The 24,599-nt window shown below is 35.1% G+C and overlaps 2 protein-coding genes and 1 non-coding gene across 3 annotated transcripts; all 3 read left to right on the top strand.

Annotated features, from left to right (window-relative positions):
- The first annotated feature begins 749 nt into the window (after positions 1–749).
- Positions 750–7,412, top strand: LOC137925147 (facilitated trehalose transporter Tret1-like). Its single transcript, XM_068768529.1, has 4 exons — positions 750–823; positions 3,274–3,401; positions 4,064–4,190; positions 6,130–7,412. Exons 2-4 carry the CDS (start codon positions 3,360–3,362, stop codon positions 7,410–7,412), a joined length of 1,452 nt encoding a protein of 483 aa, XP_068624630.1. The 5' UTR covers positions 750–823; positions 3,274–3,359.
- On the top strand, positions 4,303–4,384 carry TRNAS-GCU (transfer RNA serine (anticodon GCU)). Its single transcript has one exon. It is a non-coding gene; the product is annotated as a tRNA-Ser (tRNA).
- Positions 7,413–13,696: 6,284 nt separating the features above from the next.
- LOC137925148 (facilitated trehalose transporter Tret1-like) lies at positions 13,697–17,960 on the top strand. Its single transcript, XM_068768530.1, has 3 exons — positions 13,697–13,738; positions 15,204–15,330; positions 16,672–17,960. Exons 1-3 carry the CDS (start codon positions 13,697–13,699, stop codon positions 17,958–17,960), a joined length of 1,458 nt encoding a protein of 485 aa, XP_068624631.1.
- The last annotated feature ends 6,639 nt before the right edge of the window (positions 17,961–24,599 follow it).

Here is a 24,599-nt window from a genome sequence, read left to right on the forward strand (position 1 = left end):
ATGTGAGGTGAGAAATTTAGATGGGAGTCCAGGGTGACTCCTATGTATTTGACCGATTTTTTTCATGGGACTGGACGGTCGAAAAGGGTGATGCTTCCTGCTCTCGGGTAGTGGCTTGAGGCGGGGCTTCTTTTTTCTTACGTTTCAATGTAAATAAAAAACATGGCTGGAATTTTCATACAAAAAACGAAGAAATTTTTCTACTAAACAAATATATTTATATCTAAAAAATAATTTACGGTACACGCTATTTTTTGTTTGAATGCAATCCTAATACGCTTTTTGTTTTGATTTGCGTCAAATGTCATACATCTACGGAAAGTTGTTCTTAATTATTGTTTGCTTTGTATAATAAAACAAAATTGTAATTTTTTTTTCACTAAATAAATGAATGAATTACATCTTTATTTGATCAACACAATAGTTATAAATTATATCAAGTGGCGCAGAAGTAATGTCGTAATGTGAACGCGACTTCATTTTTACAAATGGCGCCAATTGTTACTGCTTTGACATTTATGATTTAAATAGTGTATGTAGTGTATGTACACATTTACATTATGACATAACTTTTGCAACACCTGTTATAACAAAGTAATGTACTGGATATCCGACTTCTACAATTAGCAACAGTGTCGTTCGAAGCCTCTAACTTAACACATGCTGCTAAGTGTTGAACAAAACACTGCGACAGCAATTGTTCTTTCGTCAGGAACATTTCAATGTGTGTTCTACAGCTGTTAATACAATTTTAATCAGTGTTTTTTTTCCTTTTTGTGATATATAAAATATTGTGTTTGCTCATATCTCTGCATGTTTACACGTGAGTAAAAGCGTATTAAAAATTAAGTGCTAATACATCAATATTTTCCAACATTTTTTGTGCCATACCTCACCTTAGGTTATCTAAAATTCTTATTCCTCCCTGTAACATAAATAATTTTTATATTAAAGCGAAAAAGGGTTATAGTCGAGTCCACTTAAATTACTCATATTAACAATTATATTGCCTCCTTGAGGCGTGGGCCCTATGTTGGGAAACACTTTAGTTGATAATATATATATACATTACTATTTCACTGCAAAATTTTTTCGATTTTGTGTCACAAAAAGAATCTATCTCATAACGTAACGAAAATATGAAAGAAAAGATTCGCGAAACTTGTAGTATTTATTTTTAGGGTACATTGTTGTATTTATTACATTGATTACAATTTAAATATATAGATATATTACATAAATATTATCTACTTCTTCACATTTTTACTTGTTTCCTTTATATAGGCTGACTATAAAGTCAATAAAAAATACTTAAAGGCAAAGCCTTTAAGTATTTTTTACCAGTCAAGTTAAGGTGATTCAGAGATAATTACTGAGCAAGTGACCAAATGGTATAAAATTTATACTTATTATAAGTGCATAAATAGTTACTTATAAACCCATATAAGTAAAATTAAATAGAAGTACATATTTATATATATATTAAATCCTTCTATTCTTATATCTCACAGTATTATTGTATATAATATTGTACCCCCTCAAGAACTTTCAGCCCCAACGGCCATTAGTTGCACGTACAGAATATGACGCAATTTCATTTCTTTAAAGTAAAACTCATCACCCGTAACGGTGTAACGTCGACCATATCACGTAACATTCTAAAACAGCATGCGCGATGGCACGTGGGAAATTATATTTAGTTAGCGATATATATAATTAAAAAAATTATTTAATTATGTTACCGTGAGAAAAGATAAACATTATAATGATTTTTCCGCTTATTAATATTTATAAACTAAAACTTCAAAAAAAATATTATACGTATAAACATGTCTTGGTTACTTTTATTTAAGATAGCATAGTTAATTTGATTTTTTGGTAAATATATAGTGCTTTGGAATAAACTCCCTTTCGGCATAGTCATCAAAGCTGTCATTTCAGCACATAGACATAGGCTACCCTCAAAGATATATATGAGGAGTTCTATAGCGATCGCAGTGTGGTATTGTGGTGCCCAAAGAACGCAGCTGCCCATCCTCTGGAAACTTATTTGTTAGCAGTATCAATCCACAAAGAATGCACAGTGTGAGTTATATAAGATTGTATCCCGGGATCGAAAACGCGACCATCGATCTTAAGTGCCAGTATTCTACCGCTGAGCTAGCACTACACAAAAAAAAACAGTTATAAAAATTGAATTAAGAAACAAAACGTAAATACAGTTAATATAATTATAAAGCAGAGGTGGCCAATCTTTTTTAAACCGTTATTCGAAATTTGAAATATTTCGCGGGCCGCAATTTATTACGCATTTAAAACACACAAATGAATATATTTTTTTTAAATTATATATATTGAAATTATATAACAAAAGTACAAAATATGTGTATTGAAGTTAGAATAAATACATTTAAAAAACTTTTAAGTTAAACGGTTTTTTGATACCCATATTGTGGTGGTTGTGGAAAAATATGTACCTAGTCCGCCATATTGGAACGGCGTCCATCTTGAATTTTAAATTTTGACATAATCATCGTGTTTTACTAGTATAGCCCTTTCATTTGATACCCATATTGAGGGGGTTAAGGAAAAATATGTAATCCGCCATTTTGTATCGGCGGCCATCTTGGATTTATAATGTTATTGATTTTATTATATTGTATTGTCATATAAATTAAATGTGGGTACCAAGTTTCAGATCAATCTGACAACGGGAAGGTGCTTAAATTTCAATTTCTAATTTTGACCCAAATAAACAAATTCCGTACGGGTCGAACTAAATAAAACCGTTTAAAAATGACACATATATGACAACACTCCTAATAATACTTAAGATGCCGGTTAGTTAATTATGATCGGTGTTTGGATTTCGCTAATTTTATGGTGGAATATTAATAATTATTTTTCACACCAGTAATTTGTTTCGATTTCCCAATAGCTGACATAGGTTATATAAATTTAAATATTGAAATGGTTCGACAAACAATTGGAGCCAGAAATAATCGTTCAAAGAGCCGCATGTGGCTAGCAAGCCGCAGTTTGGCCACCCCTGATATACTTTACACTTGGAATTTTTTGTACCTTCACCGCTTACGAATTTTCTATGAATTTATATCTATTTATTTCGTTACGTGGTCTTCACGTATTTTTGTTTGCTAGGGAACATAAAACTTTGAAAAGGTGCGATTTAAAATATTTCACCGTTATTTCCTCAGGGGTTTCCGTACTGTTTCTCACTGTATTTGGTATTATAATATATTTTGTTCTGTGAAGGTTTCTAGTTGCAGTCCGTCCTGGTACACTGGAGAGGAGACCACTACAATCAGATATAGCCTGCGTTGCAGGAATCCAACGGGAACATGACTAAATGGCTGACTTCAATGTCACCGCTGGCAAGGCAGGTTAGTCAAAATCCTTTGTCTTTGGACCTTTTTGAGTTCATTGCCGTTATACTCGAAGCAGATTTCAAAATCCCCCTTCCCCCTTTTTGGGTAAGCCTTGTTCCCCCCACCTGTGTGGGACAGGGACGCACACTACAACTCGGGTAACATATTTGATTTTATTTCACTTTCTCCTTTCATCCTTCACAGTCTGTCTTTCTTCACATTTAAATCGTCTCTCGTGGATCACCCACCTCCCATCATCTTCGTTCCTAGCCCAAATTTTGCTACATTATCACAGTTTTCATTTGATTTCTCGAGCGCAAGCCTCTGTCCTCTACCTCTGGACTACAACTATTCCTCCTTCTTCTTCTTTTCAGCTGATGGACTCCCAAGGTATAGGCCTCTTCCGAAAATCGCCACAATATCCTTGGCCCTACGCCGATACAGAGACTTCCTGCTACCTTAATCATGTCATCCGTACACTTAGTGGGGGGACCCACGCCGCATCCACCGGTTCCTGGTCACTTGGACCTTTCGGAATTCACTTATTTACTTAACAAAATGCAGTACAATGACACCTACTAGTATAAACAGTACGGATTGTACTAATGAGTGGAATAAATAAATAAAAGTAAACCTGAATGAGTGTAAACTAGAGGTGTATGTTTTATAATTTTCAGTCTCTTGCGATTCTCGGAGCTTCCTTAGGCATGACATCATCTAGTCAAGTATTATCATTCACCTCGATAATGCTGCCGCAGTTGAAAGCGATTCAGGATATTGATGATGAACAGGCGTCATGGATCGGTGAGTTTCGTAAAACTAATTTCCTTACCAACAATATTGTAAACAATTTATCTGATAAAGAATTGAAAAAAAAACATCTTTCAGTAGTAATTTCTAGAAGTATGATATATCAGACGAGGTGGCCGAGTGGTTAAGGCGTTGGACTGCTAATCCAATGTGCTCTGCACGCGTGGGTTCGAATCCCATCCTCGTCGGTACTTATGTTTTTATTTCAATTACACCTTAGAACTTAAATTTAGACTGCATATTAAATTGTATATAAAAACCCATTACACATTTATAACAGATTTAAGAAAAAGTTTCAACGAATTTAATAAAATTTATTTATATATTTTAGTTAATATAACTGCCTGTTGTGTAAAATGTTCCATACGGAATACCTTTATAGAATGCACCGGCAAAAATAAAATGTCCCCAAAGTTGCGAGAAGTATGCGTGACTCTTCGTGGCGACGTTTGTCAACTGCCCATCCTCGTCGATACGTTTTGTTATCAATATTAAACACATCACTGCTCTAATTTCCTTTACAAATAGCTTATAAACTTGAATATTTTTTATATCGGTACAAGAAAAACAATTTTGTATTTTAATAAATTCATGTTAATATGTGTATGAATACTGGAGAGAAAAAATAATTGAGGGCGCTTTGCTCGGAGTTTCGGATCAGAAATGAGATCTGCAGAAGAATAAAGATCACCGACGTAATTTGAAGAATTGCTCGTTTGGAGTGGTTAGGCCTCCCATTAGGGGGTCCAACGACATAATTAAGGTTGCGGGAAGTTGCGGGAAGTCGCGGGAAGTTGAGGGAAGTCGCCGGAAGTCGCTGGAAGTAGGCAGAATTATATCATATCAGAAGGTTGCGTGTTCAGATCACGTCGGGGTCACCAGTTGTGGGTGTAGTTTAACAGGTTAGGTAGGCAATGTTAGAGACAATACCTAACGAGCTGGAGCACAAAAATTTATACGCTTGGATGAAAGGTAGACACAGTTTATTTTAAAAGTCATCCGCCAACAACTTCAGATACGCCATCGCCGTAATAAATTATTTGTCATGCGAATGAAATAATTTTAACATAAAACTTTCACCACTCATTTGTAAATATTGTTTAGATTCAAAATTGATGTAAGATAGTTTTTAATTCCATATTCCATCACAGCACTAAAGATTTAATACAAATTCACAAACAACAACACAAAATGTCACTTGACGCCGTTCGTCATTATTATATTTCATAATATTTTTCGGCATGAGACGCGGTTTTGACAACCGCCTACAAATCATACGCCGCGCGTACTTACATTTTGCGCATGCATACATGTAGTCTGATGGATTGACAGATAAGCGAAAGCATTTTGACAACTGTGATTATTTCGCTACAAATTCTAATAGCTACATCTAACAATTATTGGTAACTGTCATCATTATAATTTCAGCCGCAGGATATCCACATCTGGATATAGGCCTACCATCTACATTCCCATTATAACCAGTTTTTGCGTGTCAACTTGCTCTTTTTTAAATATTAGGAATCCATATACCACAGACTTTAGGATCGGTGCCTTTGTTATTACATTCACGTTTAATATTTACGTTTCTTTAGCTCACGTTTTTGCATGTAACAGTGTTTACTAAATCTCTTGATATATTTTAACGACGACCTAACAATGTTTTTAAAATTACGTTTCGTGCGACCACTTCCTCATCCCAACGCCATAATGCCATCCACATGTTGCCGTATTCGCAACATCGATGTATCTTGCGATCGCATTTCCAGTATTGTCCGTGTAATCCACGCACGAGTTCGTTTGGCATGACAGACACTGTTACACAGCCCGAAAGGACAAGTGCAATACAGATAGTATCTAACTTTTCTGATATCCAGTCCTTCAAATGGAACCAAATCATTTGTTTCTTTAACCTACATTTATTTGTTCACAGGATCCATCAACGGCATATCTTTATTGATCGGTCTGTTGGTAACACCATCGCTGATGACCACATACGGCCGCAAAACCGTTAATATGTTACGTTCAATTATCATCGCCATTAGTTGGGGCGCCATCTTCATCACCACCGAAGTGTACGCTATACTCCTGGTCAGGTTCGTGCAAGGTTTTTGCCTTGGTATAGCCGCAATCATTGTTCCAGTTCTGATCGGAGAGTACTCAAGCCCAAAGAATAGGGGAGCGTTTCTCACCACGATATCAGTAGCTATCGCATTGGGTGTACTTTCAAATCACGCGATTGGAACGTATTTCTCTTGGAAAATCGCTGGTGCGTTTTCTTGCGGTACAGCCTTGTTTAATATATTTATAATTATCCTCTCACCGGAGTCCCCGATTTATCTCGCATCGCGCGGGAGATATGATAAATGCAGAGAAGCTTTTCATTGGCTTAGGAGTTCTATGGAAAAGGATGAATTGGAAAAAATGATATCTAAATACATGTCAGAAATACAGAATGAAGTCCCGAGAAGTTTAATGATGATGATGAAAAATAAGACGATCGCCTTCTGTAGAATGTGGAAGAGGAAAGAATTCTATAAGCCGCTCATTATTATTTTGCATTTGCATATTATAAACGAATGGTCACCGGCTACCATATTTGATGTGTACACCCCCATAATCTACCACAGTTTAGTTGGAGCTGAAGTGAATATATCGCTAATGATGATTTCAACTGATATACTGAGAGCTGTCTCCAGTATCTGCGCGGTCATATTTATCAGAAGATTCAGAAGGAGACCAATGCTTTTGACGACGATTTCTTGCAACATTTTGTCTTTTCTCGTCATGATTGTTTACTCGTACGTGAAAACTCATAAACTTCTAGAACACGATCACCCGCTGATTGGGAAGATTCTTATTCACATCCACGCATTCACGTTCTCCGTCGGCAACCTCACGTTGCCTAACATCTTCGAGGGCGAAATATTCGCCTACGAGTATAGGGGCATTTCCAACATGATCGGCCAAATATTCTTTGGCTTAAACTTCTTTGTGAGCGCAAAAACAGCTTTGTATATGGTATCCAACATGGGGTTCCATGGTATGATGACAGTGTACATGGTGATGGTACTTTACGGGCTGGTGGTGACGTTATTCCTACTGCCGGAGACCAAGGACAAAACGCTGCAGGAAATTGAGGAGGAGTTCCGTGGGAAAACGAAAAGACAAGACAATCCGGAGGTTTTAAATAGCCTACTGCTGAAGGTTACATAGAATTAACATTTTAATTTAACATTGAAATTGATAATAAAAAAAAAGTTGAAGATTATAATTAATTTTGACACTTTGTAGTTTTATTTAACAATTTCAAAATTTACACATAAATATATGAATTTTATGATGAGCACTCTGTGTTTAGCACTAATCGGTGTAACATAACTTCAGAAGATGCCCCGTGGAGGGGTGAAACACGTGTTGAGTAATTTGGCGGTGGCGGTTGTGTGATTCGTATTGTTTGCCGCATACGCATTTATCAGCGGGCAGGCGGGCGGTGCATTTCATTGCACGACTACCACTACATGTGCGGAAGTGGCTAAATATTGGTCCTTTTCTTACTTAGGATGGACTTCCGCGAGGTAACGCCTGATTCCATTAAATCATGTAACTTTATAAATTTTAACACATGAAATCACAATATCGTTCAGCGCTAAAAAATGTTGATGTTTTACGCCCTGTAGTGTTAGATATTCCGCCTAGATTTAATTTGTTATGCAATAAAAAACACGCACATCCGTCTTATTATTTTTTTTTACTTTAATTTGATACTTACTCAACGACTTAAACATATTCGAGCAAACTAAGACAGTCAATATCTTATTTTATATTATTGCGAAAAAATTAATTTTGATTAAAAATACGACATTAATTTTTTTTAACTATAATATTTTGTGCAAATTTTAATTTTAGATTTTTATATATTTCAAAACCAATTCTAAAATTATATATTTTATCTGATATTTAAATCATCAAAAATTATTAATTTATCTTTCCTTCATATTAAATGGGATGGCTGAACAACTCGCAATCATAAATGATATCGTAAAAGAAAAAAATGTTTAGGAGCCCTGCTTTATGTCTCATGCATAATAAAACCAATTCTAAAATTATATATTTTATCTGATAATTAAATCATAAAAAAATATCTTACCTTTCTTTTATATTAAATGGGGTGGCCTAAAAACTCGCAATCATAAATGGTATCGTAAATGAAAAAAATGTTTAGGAGCCCTGCTTTATGTCTCATGCATTATGAAACCAATTCTAAAATTATATATTTTATCTGATAATTAAATGATCAAAAAATATTTATTTATCTTTCTTTTATATTAAATGGGGTGGCCGAAAAACTCGCAATCATCAATGGTATCGTAAATGAAAAAAATGTTTAGAATCCCTGCTTTATGTCTCATACATAATGATGGTGTTAGAAATATTCGTTTAAATGAACATCGCGTGTAATGCCATCATTAATATTGTTCTATTACACTTCATAATTATTTCCTGCCGGTCATGACAATCGACAGTTTTAATAATTATTTATTCATAAATTCCAAGGCGCTAAAATCAATATGATTACTTCTTTAAGCAAACAATTCCCTTTAATAGTTTTCCAACATTTCCATAATGAAAACCAGCTGTCGATCTCAACTTATATGCCATAAGACAAAACATTTTATGATAGCCATTTAATCAACTACTAACGCCATCTAGTGTGCTGGAACATGAATTAAATATTTTTAAATAAATAAAAATACTTTAATATGTAAACATATATATATTTATTTATCCACACACACACGCGCGCGCGCGCACACAAACACACGCGCATAACCACACATAACCGATTCATATGTATATATATATATATATATATATACATATATACACATATATATATAAATATCGGTTGAAATGCTTTTTTAATGTTACTTTATGTAGCTATAAACATAAGCTTAGTCTTGACTCTTGTTACATGTACATACATATATATACATGTGTGTGTGTGTGTATAGCTACATAAACTAACATTAAAAAAGCAAAAGTGAAAGTGCGCGAAGATCAGTATCTTTGAGCACTATTATACCGTGCTAAGCCAGGTCGGCTCGACCTGGTAGAGAAAACATCACTAATGCGAACCAGTCTGTTATGATATGATGCCGTTATCCTAATAAAAATCAAATGGAACCGTGAAAAATAAATAAATACGTCATTTTTGGTGCTGTCTTTATTCCATAGTCATCATGTTTATATATATAACTATCTCTTTTACACCACAAGAACAACGGAAGCTACAGCTTCCGCATTGAGCAAGAGGTGACAAACAGGCCAAAAAGACCTGGTTTTGAATCAAGCGTGTTAATTCAACTTATGTATGTACGTAGACAGGTTTTGTTCACATAAATTTCGTATATCACACGGATGGAACCCAAATTGCGATCGCAAGGTTCATCGATATGGCGAATACAGCAACCACACAGACACTGGCGTACGACCTAAGAATGGCAACGTGGAAGTGGTCACACGAATTGAAATTTTAAAAATTTGTCATTGTAATGGCATCGTCCAAAATAAACAAGAGTCCAATGATTTAAAATGAATAGTTTAATTAAATTTAGTTTTAAATAGCATACGATATAAATAAGGAAGTATTTTAAGAGAATTAGTGAACACTGTAACATGCAAAAACGCGAGCAAAAAAAAAATTAGGAAGCATTAATGGTAATTTTAAAAACAAAGGCCGCCTGTGGAATATGGATTTTAACAAAAAAGAATTCACCCTACGTAGAGAGATATTTCTTCTGATTTCATTTACCTGATACTATATTCTGTTCTCAATGTTACCTCGAGTTGCTTATATTGTAACACTAGCTGGAAACGCCAGTACCTGCGAGAATGATCTAAACATTGTATGGAACTGTATTATGCTGTACAGGCTAATACATTGGTATACTACCAGTTTTTATAACTGGCCAGCTTAAAAATAATATATCAGACTGTTTTAAAATTCGTAAATAAACCTCCTTGCTAGTTTATTACGTACATTACTTAATATTATTAATTTTCATGAATGGATTTAAAATATCACTATATGATTTTTACGAATTTCAAAGACATTTTAGATAGCAACAAAGTCGCGATTTAGCTTCTGGTGATGAAACTCCATCTAGTAATCGTTTCAACAATATCATCAATGATCAACGTCCTTCAACAGCAGAGATCTCAGCATAGGCGCCTCATTCCTCATGCCGCCATGAAACTGCAGAATGTGCAAATTTCAGCAGACAGCAGTGAACGTATGTTCAAATAAAATGTGTATACATATGTGTTTACTATATCCAAGGTACTTGAAGGCTATATTAAATTATAAACATTTATACTAAGTTATCACTTAAATGATCCTCCGATCTTCCGCCATAAATTTCGTAAAGGTAGTCAATTATTTTGCAAGCGTGTTTATAAAAACTGTTCCTGTTTTTATTTATTTAACTTCCTCAATATTCAAATTAAATCAGTGACTTTAGAGATCTTGTTATGATAACACGAATGTTGCGTACTATTATTAATAAAGTTTATAAAACTTAAATATTACGAAAAGGTTCTTACATGTTACAAGATACAGGTGGATTAATTACGGGTAAGTTGATTTATTCTTGTCATACATACTATGTATGTATATATATATTATATATATAAATATATATATATATATATACATAGGTTGATTAGTTATATGCATAAAAGTTTTCAAATTTCACACATATTTCCTATCAACCTGTATAATATGATCACTTTAAAATACAAGCCATCGACATCACTTAGTGGGGGGCCCAAGGCGCGTCTACCGCTTCGAGAACCTTCCAGCTGGTCATCAGCTGGAAGGTTCTCTATTAGTGAAGGTTAACTATTAGTGAAGAATCATTGATTTTAATAAACGTTGTAAGATTTTTTAAAATTAAATTTCTCAATACATTATTGAACTACTATTAAAAACATATATTACAAGTAAATTGACGGTTAAGGTAAATTAAAATGACAAGAATCCTTGGTAATGATGACGCTTGATTATATATATATATATATATATATATATATATATATATATATATATATATACACTTATATATGAGTTCATTTAAAAGATATGTTATTGTGGAATTTATTAGTGCTTCTTCTCCACAACTATAGCACTAATAATAAAAATTAGAGATCAAAAAGAGTCCTGTTAACAGTTTTCTTATTGAATAAATCATTTTATAATTCGTATCTTTTTGACAACTTCTGGCTTCTTTCGAAAGTTTTTAGTCCGACAAGCTATAAAAAGGGCTATGGTTGAGATTCCTCAATGAGATTGCGTCAATGAGGAAATCCGTGGATGATTGAAAGGAATCGACATCTCCCAGCTGATTGGAAAATCTGACGGTCTTCGGTTGGAAAAACGATGTGCCACGCCTACTTCCACTTCAAAGGAACAATTCTTCGAGATCTTGATTGATTGATTTTGTTCTATTGCGAATTTCCTCATTTTTGATTCGATATCGCAAAGAAACACAAAGCATAGCCCTCTCCATTGCTCTCTAAGTGACTTTAAGCCTTCTGAAAATAACTTTCAGGCAATAAAAATCGTCATAAAAGCTAGAAGTATTGTAGAGCGCTGTCTCTTTCACTCGACGTAGATTTAGAACGCTCTCGTTCAAGATTTGCTGACCTATTCTAGCTGATAGAAGTTGAATTGACAGTTACCTCCTTCTTAACCCTTTCGATACTGCAGTACAATAGTGTGTCAGGACTAAAATTAAAATTATATTTAATTCTTACTTCAGGCGTGTGAATGTACTTATTTGTGCCAATTGGTAATAAACATATAATTTTCACTAAGATTTTTCTATAAAAAATTTGATATTCGATATGGGATTATATGCACCATTGGTCTAGTAGAAGTGTAAATTTCTGTCCCATAAGTCTTTAAAATGTAAGCTTTATTAAAATATAATTGACACTTACCTCAAATTTAGATGAATTCACTATTAATTAATTGTTTTGTTTATGAAATGTGAGCACGCGTGCACTCCTTCGAACTTTTTATCGAACTAACGAATGCGACTGAGGTGCAAGTCATAACTTGATTAGTTGTTCAAGTAGTTGGGAGTGTAAAGACTAAATTGGGACCATTCAAACCAAACTGCTTATAAATTTGACGTAGCAGTCTCTCGTCACAATTCAGTGGGACGTTATGTCCCAACAGTCCATATGTTTGATGGGACATATGTATATATAAACACATACGAGGGTCAAACAAAATGCCTGGCGGTGTGCGACGAGGCATTGTCGTGATGAAGGAGGATCCTGCTGCGAGGTCGTTTCTCTCGAACTTTTTCCAAGACAAGTGGCAAACAGTTGTTAGTGTACCACTCTGCATTAACCGTTTTCTGATCCTCTAAGACAACTGTCGCGTAATGATCTGTCTTCCCGAAGAACGAGGCCACCATCTTTTTTCCAACACTTCGACCTCTCTTCACTTTAGTTGGCAACTCTTCGGAAGGAAACACCCACTGAGCAGACTGTCTTTTGGTTTCCGGATCATAACAGTAAATCCAGCTTTCGTCACCCGTTTGTATGTCGAACACAGCATTTGAGTCACCTCCGTTAAATTTTTGGATCATTTCTCGGCACCAATCAACACGGCGGAGTTTTTGAGCCTCGGTCAAATTATGCGGTATCCAGCGGGCACAAAGCTTCCTGACTGCTAAATGTTCATGGAGGAATTTGTGCACTTGACTCATACCTATGCCTAGACTTGTCCGAATCTGCTGATAGGTCACTCTTTTGTCAGTCTCTATCATACGCCGCACAACACTGATATTGTCTTCAGTCGTCGCTGTAGAAGGCCGTCCCTCACGCAAATCATCGGTGAGATTAGTTCGATCACGTTTGAATTCATTAAACCAGTTGTAAACTGTGGCACGAGATGGGGCTTCATCGTGAAAAGCCAATCGAAGTCTATCATAACTTTCTTGTTGACTTATATGACATCGAAAGTCATAAAAAATCATTACACGAAAATTTTCTCAGCTTAAATTCATTCTGACGTGCACAGACAATTTTCAATTTGCCGCCAAATCGTAAAACAAATGACAAATGAATGAAATGTATACTCAATATTATTGGTAAAGAGTTCTATTTTCAAAATTTAAACTTATTTTTTTAATATAATGCTTTTAAGTTGCCAGTTCTAAAAACTTTCAGTTTGGCCCTCGTAATGGGTGGCATACAAAGCCAGAAAACATTATTTTTAATAGCCATTCATGTTAAGAATATTGATATATTTTAGTCTCAATGAAATTGATATGAACGTATCGGCTTCTTAAAATCTTATATTCTTAGATACGATATTTACAATTCCTTCGAAGTTTCTTTTTAAAATTTTTCAGGTTGTAGTAAGTGGGGTGGACTGAAGCGGAGGCTATAGCAAGCTGAAAGACTGCACGGCAGGCATCACTATGACCAAATGGCTCCTGTCAATGTCACCGATGACGCGACAGGTACTTGCGTTCACGAATGAGATTATATATATATATATATATATATTTATATATATATATTCACCAAGACCAACCTTATAGCAAACATTCCAATGCGCCCGCGCACCAGTCACAGCAGTTTACATCATTGTCCGGGAGAAGGATCCTGGCCTCGGTCGCGTTCGCTAGCTAGGTGTTGTCTCACGCACCGACGCACACTCTTTGTGTCGGTTGCGTTCACCAGCTACGTGTCGTCTCACGCGCCGGGGTCAAGCCAATAACAATTTACGTTATAAATTCACGTCTTGGTCCTTTTCTCTGGGCATCATTTAATTCACGCCACAACTTTTATATCGCCTCGCACCCCAAAGAAGTAAGTGTTGAACAAATATATATATATATATATATATATATATATATATATATATATTTACATATATTCAATGAATATCTACTTTACTCAATATATATGAGTAAAGTTGATATTCATTGAATTCATTATATTTTAGCTTTGACAGCTGTTTTGGGTCGCCAATTTACCGTTGCGTGTTTAATGAAAGGCAATTCGATTGCAAGTGCTTTTATTTCTAAATGTCTTCTATTTTATGTGCGATTGAGGGCGCTCCATTTGGCTCCAATTCTCAAAATATCATATTTATTTATTTAGAATTTAGAATTAAGCGCTATAATAATTTATAATATCGATGCCCCTAACGTGTATAATAGCAATAGAAAATAAGTACAAAAAGTATTTACGTTATTGTTGTATATTGCGTAAGATATAGACCAGTAGTAGAGGAAGTAGGCTTGCATCGCAGTTGTCGGGTTCGATTCTATCGATACAACCTTATTTGATTCGCACTGTCTTCATTAATTATATAGGATTACCACTGATCATAAATATGTTTCCAGATGATGAGCACCGGCGTCTTCTGCGTACCATAATTGAATGTGATCACCAACACGCCTGCAAATCATGGCGATCATAGTATATCCTCCTTTTGAGGAGGTACATGCCTTGCAGAGGGCGTATATGGCCTAAAACTGTGAACAACGAACTGTGTTGTTCTAACTTGTAATTTGAACAAAAACATTGTTCATTGTCATTAACATTTACACTAGTTTTTAAGTTTATTGTAATGTTGTTGTAAGCAATGTTGTCGATGTATTTTAAAATTAGTAATAAATAGGAGGTTAATGTTAATGCTGTCGATGTATTTTAAAAATAGTAATAAATAGGAGGCTGAATTCTAGAGAGTAATTATTTTTTAAATACTCAGTTTCACAATTTTAAGGTAGTCGAAAGAAGCTGTATACAGGCCGCTTCCAACCGATCCTACAAAAAATCGCTTGGGGAGGCATATATTCAGCTATGGAGGCGTTACGGCTGATATGAAGATGATGAAATGCGAAATAAAAACCAAACCATGCATTGACTGAAACTTTTATGAACAGTGATTAAAAGATTTTTTTTCTGTATTTTCAGTGCATTGCGATTTTTGGCGTCTCCTTAGGCATGATCTCCTCAAGTCAAGTACAATCATTCACGTCCGTGATGCTGCCGCAGCTGAGACTTGTTCAAGACATCGACGATGACACTGCATCATGGATTGGTGAGTTTCATAGAAAATTTACTTATAAAAAACAGGAGTAACAAAAGAGCTACATCCATACTACAATATTTTACAGGCTCTAGGCATCAGGATCAGAACAAGGTAGACAAGTAGAGAAGTTGATTGCTAATCCAATATGTTTAATGGAATCAGGCGTTACCTGTTCATTCCAGTAAGAAAAGTCCATTCTTAGTAAGAAAAGGACCAATATTTAGCCAATTCCGCACATGCAGTGGTAGTCGTGCAATAAAGTGCACCGCCCGCCACAGAAAGCCACGAATACTTCTCGCAACTTTGGGGACATTTTATTTTTTCCGGTGTATTCTATAAAAGTATTCCGTATGGAACATTTTACACAACAGTCAGTTATATTAACTAAAATATGTAAGTAAGAAAAGGACCAATATTTAGCCACTTCCGCACATGCAGTAGTAGTCGTGCAACAAAGTGCAACGCCCGCCAGCCCGCTGATAAATGCGTATGCGGCAAACAATGCGAATAACACAACCGCCAAATTACTCAACACGTGTTTCACCCCTCCACGGGGCATCTTTAGGAGTTATGTTACACCGATTATTAGATTATTTCTGTGTTTGGCACTAACCACGACTACCACTGCATGTGCGGAAGTGGTTAAATATTGGTCCTTTTCTTACTAATCCAATATGCCTTGTATGTGAGATTTCCAATCTCATCTTCGACAATTGCTTCTCTTAAAACTTTAATTATGCCTGACTCCAAGGTTTGTTGCATGTTTAATCCATACGCCCACGGATGTATTACGTATGTCTGCTTATAACAATGTCTAAATTAATAGTATCAGGTGAACACGGCAGGCCAAACTGCCATTGGTTACCTGTGGCACTAGCATTTACTGCTTTTATATCAAGTATGTGTTTAATATTACTAACAATTATTATGACCACAGGGTTCGTCGGGTCTGTATTGTATTAAATCGAAATCAGTTCTAAATATGTCAACATATAACTTTAGATTGTTATAGATTTTACGCAAAGGCTTTCTTCGTAATAAACTTACCTTGTATTAAAAAGGAAAAAACCTTGCATAAATTTTTGTATTATTTTTGTAAACGTTTGCTGTTATTGTATTGATACAATTTCAACCTGTCCTATAGTTAAGTATGTATTTTTCTATGAACGTTACGAACTTTAGTACAATTTCAACATATTAATGATATACTCTACATAATGTCAAACATAAACCCAGAAACGACGTAGTGAATCAAACTTTTCTAAAATCGCAAGCGCTTTCTGAAATTAGATATAAATTCGTCTAAACCCGAATAGAGTATTTGTGTAACATATTATTCTTTGTCTGCAGCTACCATCAACGGAATATCTTTCTTGATCGGTGTGACGGTAACACCATCCCTGATGACCAGATATGGTCGTAGAACAGTGAATTTATTGCGTTCAATTATCTCCACGATTGGTTGGGGCGCCTTGGTCCTGACCAGCGACGTGTACGCAATCCTTTTGATCAGGTTCATCCAAGGCTTTAGTCTAGGTTTAGCTGGGATCCTCGTGCCAGTTTTAATAGGAGAGTACTCCAGTCCGAAGTACAGAGGTGCGTTCCTCACAACGATGTCGTTGTCTATATCATTAGGTGTACTAACCATTCATTCGATTGGAACATTTTGCTCTTGGCAAACCGCAGCTGCGTTTTGTTGCGGTGTTGCCTTGTTTAATACATTCATCACTCTTATCTCACCGGAGTCACCTACTTATCTCGCATCTTGCGGAAAATATGATGAATGCAGGGAATCCTTCCACTGGCTTAGATTTCCCGAAGAGGAGGACGAACTGGAAAAAATGATCCTGAAATACATGTCAGAGTCACAGGGAAAAATCAAAATGAAATTAATAACAAGGATAAAGAACAAAATAAATGATTTCTTTGTAATGTGGAAAAGGAAAGAATTTTATAAGCCCGTTATAATTATTCTGCATTTGCATATTATAAACGAATGGTCATTTGGAACTGTAATTGATGCGTATACTACCACAATCTATCACAGTTTAGTTGGAGCTGAAGTAAATATATCGCTAATGATGATTTCAAGTGATATACTTCGGGCCGTCTCCGGTCTCTGTGCCGTCATCGTCATTGGAAAATGCAGAAGAAGACCGATGCTCCTTCTTACAATCTCTTCCAATATTCTTTCCTTTGCTATCATGATCGTTTATTCGTACATGAAAACTCATTATCTTCTTAAGTACGACCATCCGCTGATTGGAATGTTTCTTATCCACTTCCACGTGTTCACGTTCTCCGTTGGCAACCTTACGTTGCCTAACATCTTCGCAGGCGAAATATTCGCGTACGAATACCGAGGCATTTCCAACATGATCGGACAAATGTTCTTTTGCATGAACTACATTGTTAGCGCTAAAACAGCTCTGCATATGCTGTCTAGTATGGGATTGCATGGTATGTTGACGGTGTACTTATCGTTAGTTGCATACGGGCTGATTGTGACTTGGTTCCTAGTGCCGGAGACCAAGGATAAAACGCTTCAGGAGATCGAGGAGGAATTCCGCGGGAAGACGAGAGAACAAGAAAACACGGGGGCTTTAGATAGTCTATTGACCAAAGTAAACGCAGGTTAACTAATTATATAAATAGTATAGAGTATTCAAAAGTAATTGCATAAATTTTCTAGAAATAGATTATATTTGAAATTACTGTAGTCTCGTATGGTTGAATTTAACCCCTTATAGTGTCATTTAGCTCGACGAAACACGGGCCTACGTATTATGACTCAACGCCTGATAAACATATCATACTGATGCCCGGAAGGTTACAATATGAGCCAAAAGTAAATGCTTCTAATATAGATACTTTTTTTTAAGAAATATTCGCGTTTCTGTTACTGCTCTTGTATTCTAATATTGTTGTATATTCGATTTTATTTTCTTGACCCAATTATCGTACACGACCTCGCCTCGTGATTTTTACGTTTAGTCCAACGATCTAATCACGCTCGACTCGTCTTATTTATATTTGGGCCAAAATTTTCATCACGAGTTAGACTCGGTAAAGCACGGAAAGACTTAGACGATAATATACATAAATATATATAATAACTATTTTACAAATAACTATTACTATGATACAAGGCAGTTAAAACACGATACGCGGGACTGGCAATTGAGTTCAGCCGGGTACAGGTCTACCTTTCTTAACGAATGCTAAATAATTGTTTCGAGATATCAATTTCTTTAACAATAAACTCCTTAGGTTACTTCACATGTAGTAGACTAAACAATTCCACGCCTGCTAAAATACCTAACATCCACGGCAGGTATGATACATCTTGCCGTCCAGTAAGCTATGGTCTAATGCAACCTTTATGGTGAAGCAAATGTAATAATAAAAAGAATTAAAATTAAAATGATAAAACTGTAATATTGTAAGAAATCTGGCGAAGGATATAAAGCGATGTGTGAACAGAATGTAAATATAAGTTATAGAGTGAATTTGTGAAGGAAGAAAGAAAAGAGAATGCGAGATTATGTAAATGTGATGGAAGAAGAAAAATTAAGAATGAATCAAAGAAAAAATATTTCCTAATCCAAGTCTCTGTAGTAGATTAAGATATGGGAACGAGAAATCACAAAAAGAGGGCCATAAAAGAAGTTGATAAAAATCACCAAAAAGAGCCACGCACGTAGGAATCGTGCAACTGTGGGGACCCTTGTGAAAGTATTCCGTATGGAACAAAATAGTGAAAAAAAAATATTTCTTGAGCCAAGTCTCTGTCGTAGTTTAAGATATAGGAACGAGAGACCACAAAAAAGGGGCCATAAAAAATTGGATAAAAATCACCACAAAGAGACACGCACGCATGAATCGTGCAACTATATGGAGCCTTGTGAAAGTATTCCGTATGGAACAGTTTACTGTAAATGAAGAACAAAATACTGATAAAAATATTTCTTAAGCCAAGTCCTTCTCGTATATTAAGATGGGAAATGGAGTGACCTCAAAAAAGGAGGCCTTGAGGCCAAGGAGGCTTTATGGTGCCATGTCACACATGTCTTTTTAAAGTTCAAATGTCTTCTTTATGTAACATACAAAATTTTGATTATAAAATCACTAGGAACTTGTTAACGAAACATAGTATGTATATTTATATTAAATTCAGAACATGTAATGAAAATTAAAATTTAAAATCCAAATAATCTTAACAAAATATTTCTATATTAATTTATTATTTTATATAATTATCTAAGCCAATTGTTTAAAAATTTTATTTTGCGAAAAAGCCAAAGCCTGAAGTGAAAGGGTTAAACTCGTGTCAAGTCTACTTTAGAATTGCTCCCTTAATATTCAATTTTTTTCCTTGTGGGATGTGGGCCCCATGTTGGGAAACACTGACCTAATGCAAATAGAGATAACATTCGCTTTTATAAGATCGCCGGAGATTCCTAAAGTATGTAAAAATATGATTCAATTATATGCAAATTCCTTTACTTATGAGAACCATCTTTTATGTATTTAAATTAAAATAATTACTTATGTATCTAAAAACATTTAAGTTTAAGTAAGATATAATTGTAATGTTAGGATAAGTAATTAATTATTGTTACGATTTAAGAACTATTTATTTCTGTAATATTTGTTGTTGAACCAAATAAATAAAATAACTTAATAATATCTTGTCAATTGAATCGTTTGTTTAATGACCACAAAAATATCTTTTCGATTTAATTATTTTTTTTAGTATAAAAGTTTTTTCACAAGGTTTTGTAATAAGTATAAAAATTTTATATGTATATATATTTTTTTCTATTTTTCCCTGCATTGTAGTGTACTTATCATTATAAGACATATGTATATTTGAAATATAAATAAAAGTCGTGCAATTAAGAGTGAAGCCGGTTGATGATCTAATGTTAAATGTACGACAGCTAGTAATAACTTTCCATCACTTACTCAGACACTGCTCCCGATTCGAATCCAAAAGACGTAACCACGTGACCTTATGTGAAAACTTTAATATACCTCCGTTCTTACCGGACCTTCTCTAGAAAAAATCTACGACAGAATCTTTTGATGAGTTGGCCCGGCACATTGTTCTAAACCTCAAGGCATTTAACGGTCTGTAGCGTTTGGGCAGCGACGTAAAATAAAATAATGTACCAACTAATGTTACAATTGTGTTGTTGTGTGTGCACTACCTATATGACGTTTTGTCAGGAGTGCGACAGAGATAACGCTCTGAAAAGCCTAAATTAGCCGATTGTCTCTTTTCAAAGGTCGATTTGCAATATTTATCGCCGGGTAATGTAGTATACTATTTATTCTTAGTTCCAAATTCAACCCCAACATTCTGCCTTCTAACATCGCAGTATGAACTTAAATAAAAAGTATCCATATGATAATAACATAGTATACACGTATGTCAAATGGAAGGTTTTTAGAAATGGCCAGTGTGAAATCAAAATAAAAAAATATATATGTTCAAATTCGAAAATAGAACTCTATTTTTTTTTTCATGTAAATTATGTCACTTATTCACAGTGACACGAATTTATGGCGCGCATATACTTCGTCATGAAAATAAACATTAAAATATATTTATTTTATTTATTAATACACGTAGACATTTATGCTTTAACAGTAATAAGAGCATAAATACAAACAACATTGCATACACTAATATAAACACTCACCAAAATGCCGCAGTCTAATGATATATTATAAGAAAAGAGTGCTTTATATGTTTTCGATCTTAGGATATATATCACTCTTTTATATCTTTAACTCACTTAGCTCAATACGGCTCAGAGAGAGAATAAGGCAGGTGACGCTTATAATACATATATGCTTTATATCTTCGGCTTGTTAGCTCAGACTTAGAACTCACGAACGGAATCGGCAGAGGACAGATCCCGCTCGGAGACGACGCCATCAGCGCAAAGACGTGCCTCGCGACGGCCCTCCGATGAATGGTGCTCCCCTACCATAAACGGGGCCTTCGGAGTCGCGAGAGTTTAGGGTGGGGGCCCTAAACTCCCACTAGCTTCGGCGACTCTGAGGCGGACGATGGTTCGACGTGGTCTCGAACTATCGTTATAGCACCACGAGGGTTTCGGGGGTAGCGTATCCACGCATACCCCGGGACGGGCTATCGAAAGATAGCACGGCGCGACGGAAGACCACGTGGCGATCCCTGACCGGGAGATACCGCGGTCCCCCGTTTAGCGCAGAGGGCGACCACTGGGGGGGAGTTTTAGTGGGAAGGAATCCCACATACCCCTGTCCTCCCCCCAGAGGTAGGGCATCTTGAATACCGGAAGATTTCCCCCACCGAAACAAAAAAAAAAGACTTAGAACTCAGTAAGGATAAAGAGTGTGACATTTAAATAATGGAATCTTGAAAATTGCATTTGCTTCTTATTAAGCATTTTACGTATTTGTCAAAAAGCACAAAAAAGATAAACGCTCTACGCGTGAATTTGTCGTACCGAAAATCCACTTTAGCATGCGATAGCTATCCGTTTCTCTCTTTTACGTGTAAATTTCTACATAAGCCCAACTCTTTCTTTCTAGCTCTGAACGAGCCACCATAGAGATATAGATTATATATTTTGCAAAGATATATATCTTTAGAAAAAACTGCGTTTACCTTACATTTTTTTATATTTTTTGTTGCGGTCTACAATAAACGTAAAATGCGTTAAAACTGCATTTTAAAACACGAACAAGCTTAACAAAATTGTGTCCAGTATTGTTTCCTTGACTTATAGAAGTTCCGTATTCAAGAATATTATAATTTTTCTCACGGGAATACATCATAACTACACAATACACAATATAATTAATTTTTAATTAAGGAATAATATTATTGTATAAAACTAGATAAAAAGGAAATATTCAACGAACCAGTTTCGTATACACAATACTGCATAAACAGCTGGTGCCAATTGTGTAAATTTGACATTTGCATGTGTCAATTAAGATAATGAAATTTAAAAATGGAATAAATAAGAAGAAGGAAAAATTCAATTATCACACGAACAAAAGCAATAAAAGCTAAAGATTACATTCAAACGAACGTAATTGGTCATAAATTTTTATTACTTTTTCTATTTACAAATAGCCTCATTATCTTGTATCAGTTATGTAAATGCGGAATTTATGACGTTCATAATCACTTGCAATACAATTTTATGAATATTTATGAGTAATAGTTAATTTCCGTGGCTGTCAGTAAACAGCCATTTTAAAATTGAAGGGATGGTCTCTAAGGAAAAGTTAAAAAATCACGCGATATTATATTATTGCTATATTCTACACATTCTCATTGTCTAACATACATATATTCAATATACAATATCTGTGTTTATAATTTGTAGCTTTTAACATATTACTTACCGTAAACAAAACATACTTTTAAAAACGTTGTTATTTTATTTTAGCGACATCTATCGATCAAGCATATTAACTCTAAGTCGGAAAACTTTTCAAAATGATGTTTCAGTTTTTAATAAGTATAGTTCTAGTAACTTCGAGATAGAACTCGGTTAGAATTAAGAAACCACACACAAAAAAATATAAATAACTTCAAGGTCTCGCGTGTTCTTGATCCTAGGGTTCAGTGTTTATTGTTTAGAGGGTTCTGTAACTCGTGCTTTGTAACAGTGTCATGGTTTTTCTACGTATTAAAAAGTACGGCTAATATCCTAATTGAAGTAAAACGAATGGATGTTCCAGGTGTCAATATTTGATTCCACGATGGCGAGGAATATGGCGCTGAGGGCACTTATACAACCTCTCTCTTTTAAGATACGAGCAGCGAATTTCGGGGACTCCCCTGTGACCTTCGGTTCAGGTGGTTGTATATGTAATAATGAAACAAATATTTATTCTTTAGAATAAGGTTTGCAAGTAATTTCGATAAGTCAAAACGTAGATATATATACGAAACATATATGCACCAATATGTACTACGAGTCCCATTTTTTTATAACACGACATATATAATTACTGGTTCGAAATGCTGATTCTATAGATGGAAACTCGAAAGTTAGAAAAGGATCTAGAATAGATCCTGTAGAACGTTTCTGTTAATAGTAAACTTTTGAACCCTTTTTACTAAAGTTTCACTTGTATGGAAGGGGTCGAGCTCTTACATCGCTACCCCCCTCTAGGGGGAATCTCAAATTGAGTTGTAACTTGTCGATAATACCTGTTTTGTATTAGGAGTCAAGGGCATAGAACCTTGATGGATTGCTAGGTCATTTTAGACAAGCAATACTTAAAGCCTTTTTTTGTAATGTGAACTACAAAGTTTAAATTAACATCAATTGTATTGACTAAACATCTGTACTCTTATAACATCTTCGGATTGTTGAAATTGGAATGCCAGTCTAGGGCCATTCTAGCAAAGAGAATAGAGCAGAACATCGCCTCATTTGCAAGCAATGACTTCTGTAAAAGTGGTTATAAGAACAATAATAAAAGAAATTTTCAATCTGTGATAAAAGTTTTAAAATCGTGACAAACTTATTCTGCGATATAGCCAGTAGGAAATAACAAAAAAAAATTAAGAGTAATGTCAAAACCAAACAAATATAATTATAAAATGAATAAATATAAACGTCGAATCGAGAAATGAAGGCGATAAAAGTGAAGTGATGTATGTACGGAAAAGAATGGGAACGAATGAAAGATAATTTAAAGTGAAGAAATGAGAACGTATGGTTGACATTAATAAGGATGTAAAATGATAATTAAAATAAAAGATACTACTTCTACTCTCAGCTCAGTGACCCAAAGTGGGTCTTTGCCTCCGAAGCGAGAGACTTCCACTTTCCTCTATCTTGCGCCATCGTCTGCCATTGGCTGACATTCAATTCGCGCAAGTCTGCCTCAACGCGATCGATCCAGCGATACCTGGGTCTACCCACTAGTCTTCGACCTCTCGGTTTTTCCAGGTACGCTACCTTCACGCTCCGATCCGATCCCATTCGCTTCAAGCGACCAAGCCAGCGGATTCGTTGAGCTTTATATTCGCCAATGATATTAAATTTAAGAAAATTAAAATAAAAGATGATATGATAAAATTATTATTGAAAAAATATTCCCCCTACATATGGTAGGGGAGCACCAGAGGCCCTAACAGCTGGACCATAAAAAGAAAACATAAAACCGTCTGTGTCTATGTTAGGATTCTAGGCAGACTTTGAACTATTTTTCATTGTAGACAAAACTGTTCACTTGTCCTGCTATTTCATGCA

Source organism: Battus philenor, unplaced genomic scaffold, assembly GCF_028537555.1.
Source record: "Battus philenor isolate CCGP_79_NKW_IND1 unplaced genomic scaffold, ilBatPhil1.0.hap1 SCAF_26, whole genome shotgun sequence".
Taxonomy (NCBI): domain Eukaryota; kingdom Metazoa; phylum Arthropoda; class Insecta; order Lepidoptera; family Papilionidae; genus Battus; species Battus philenor.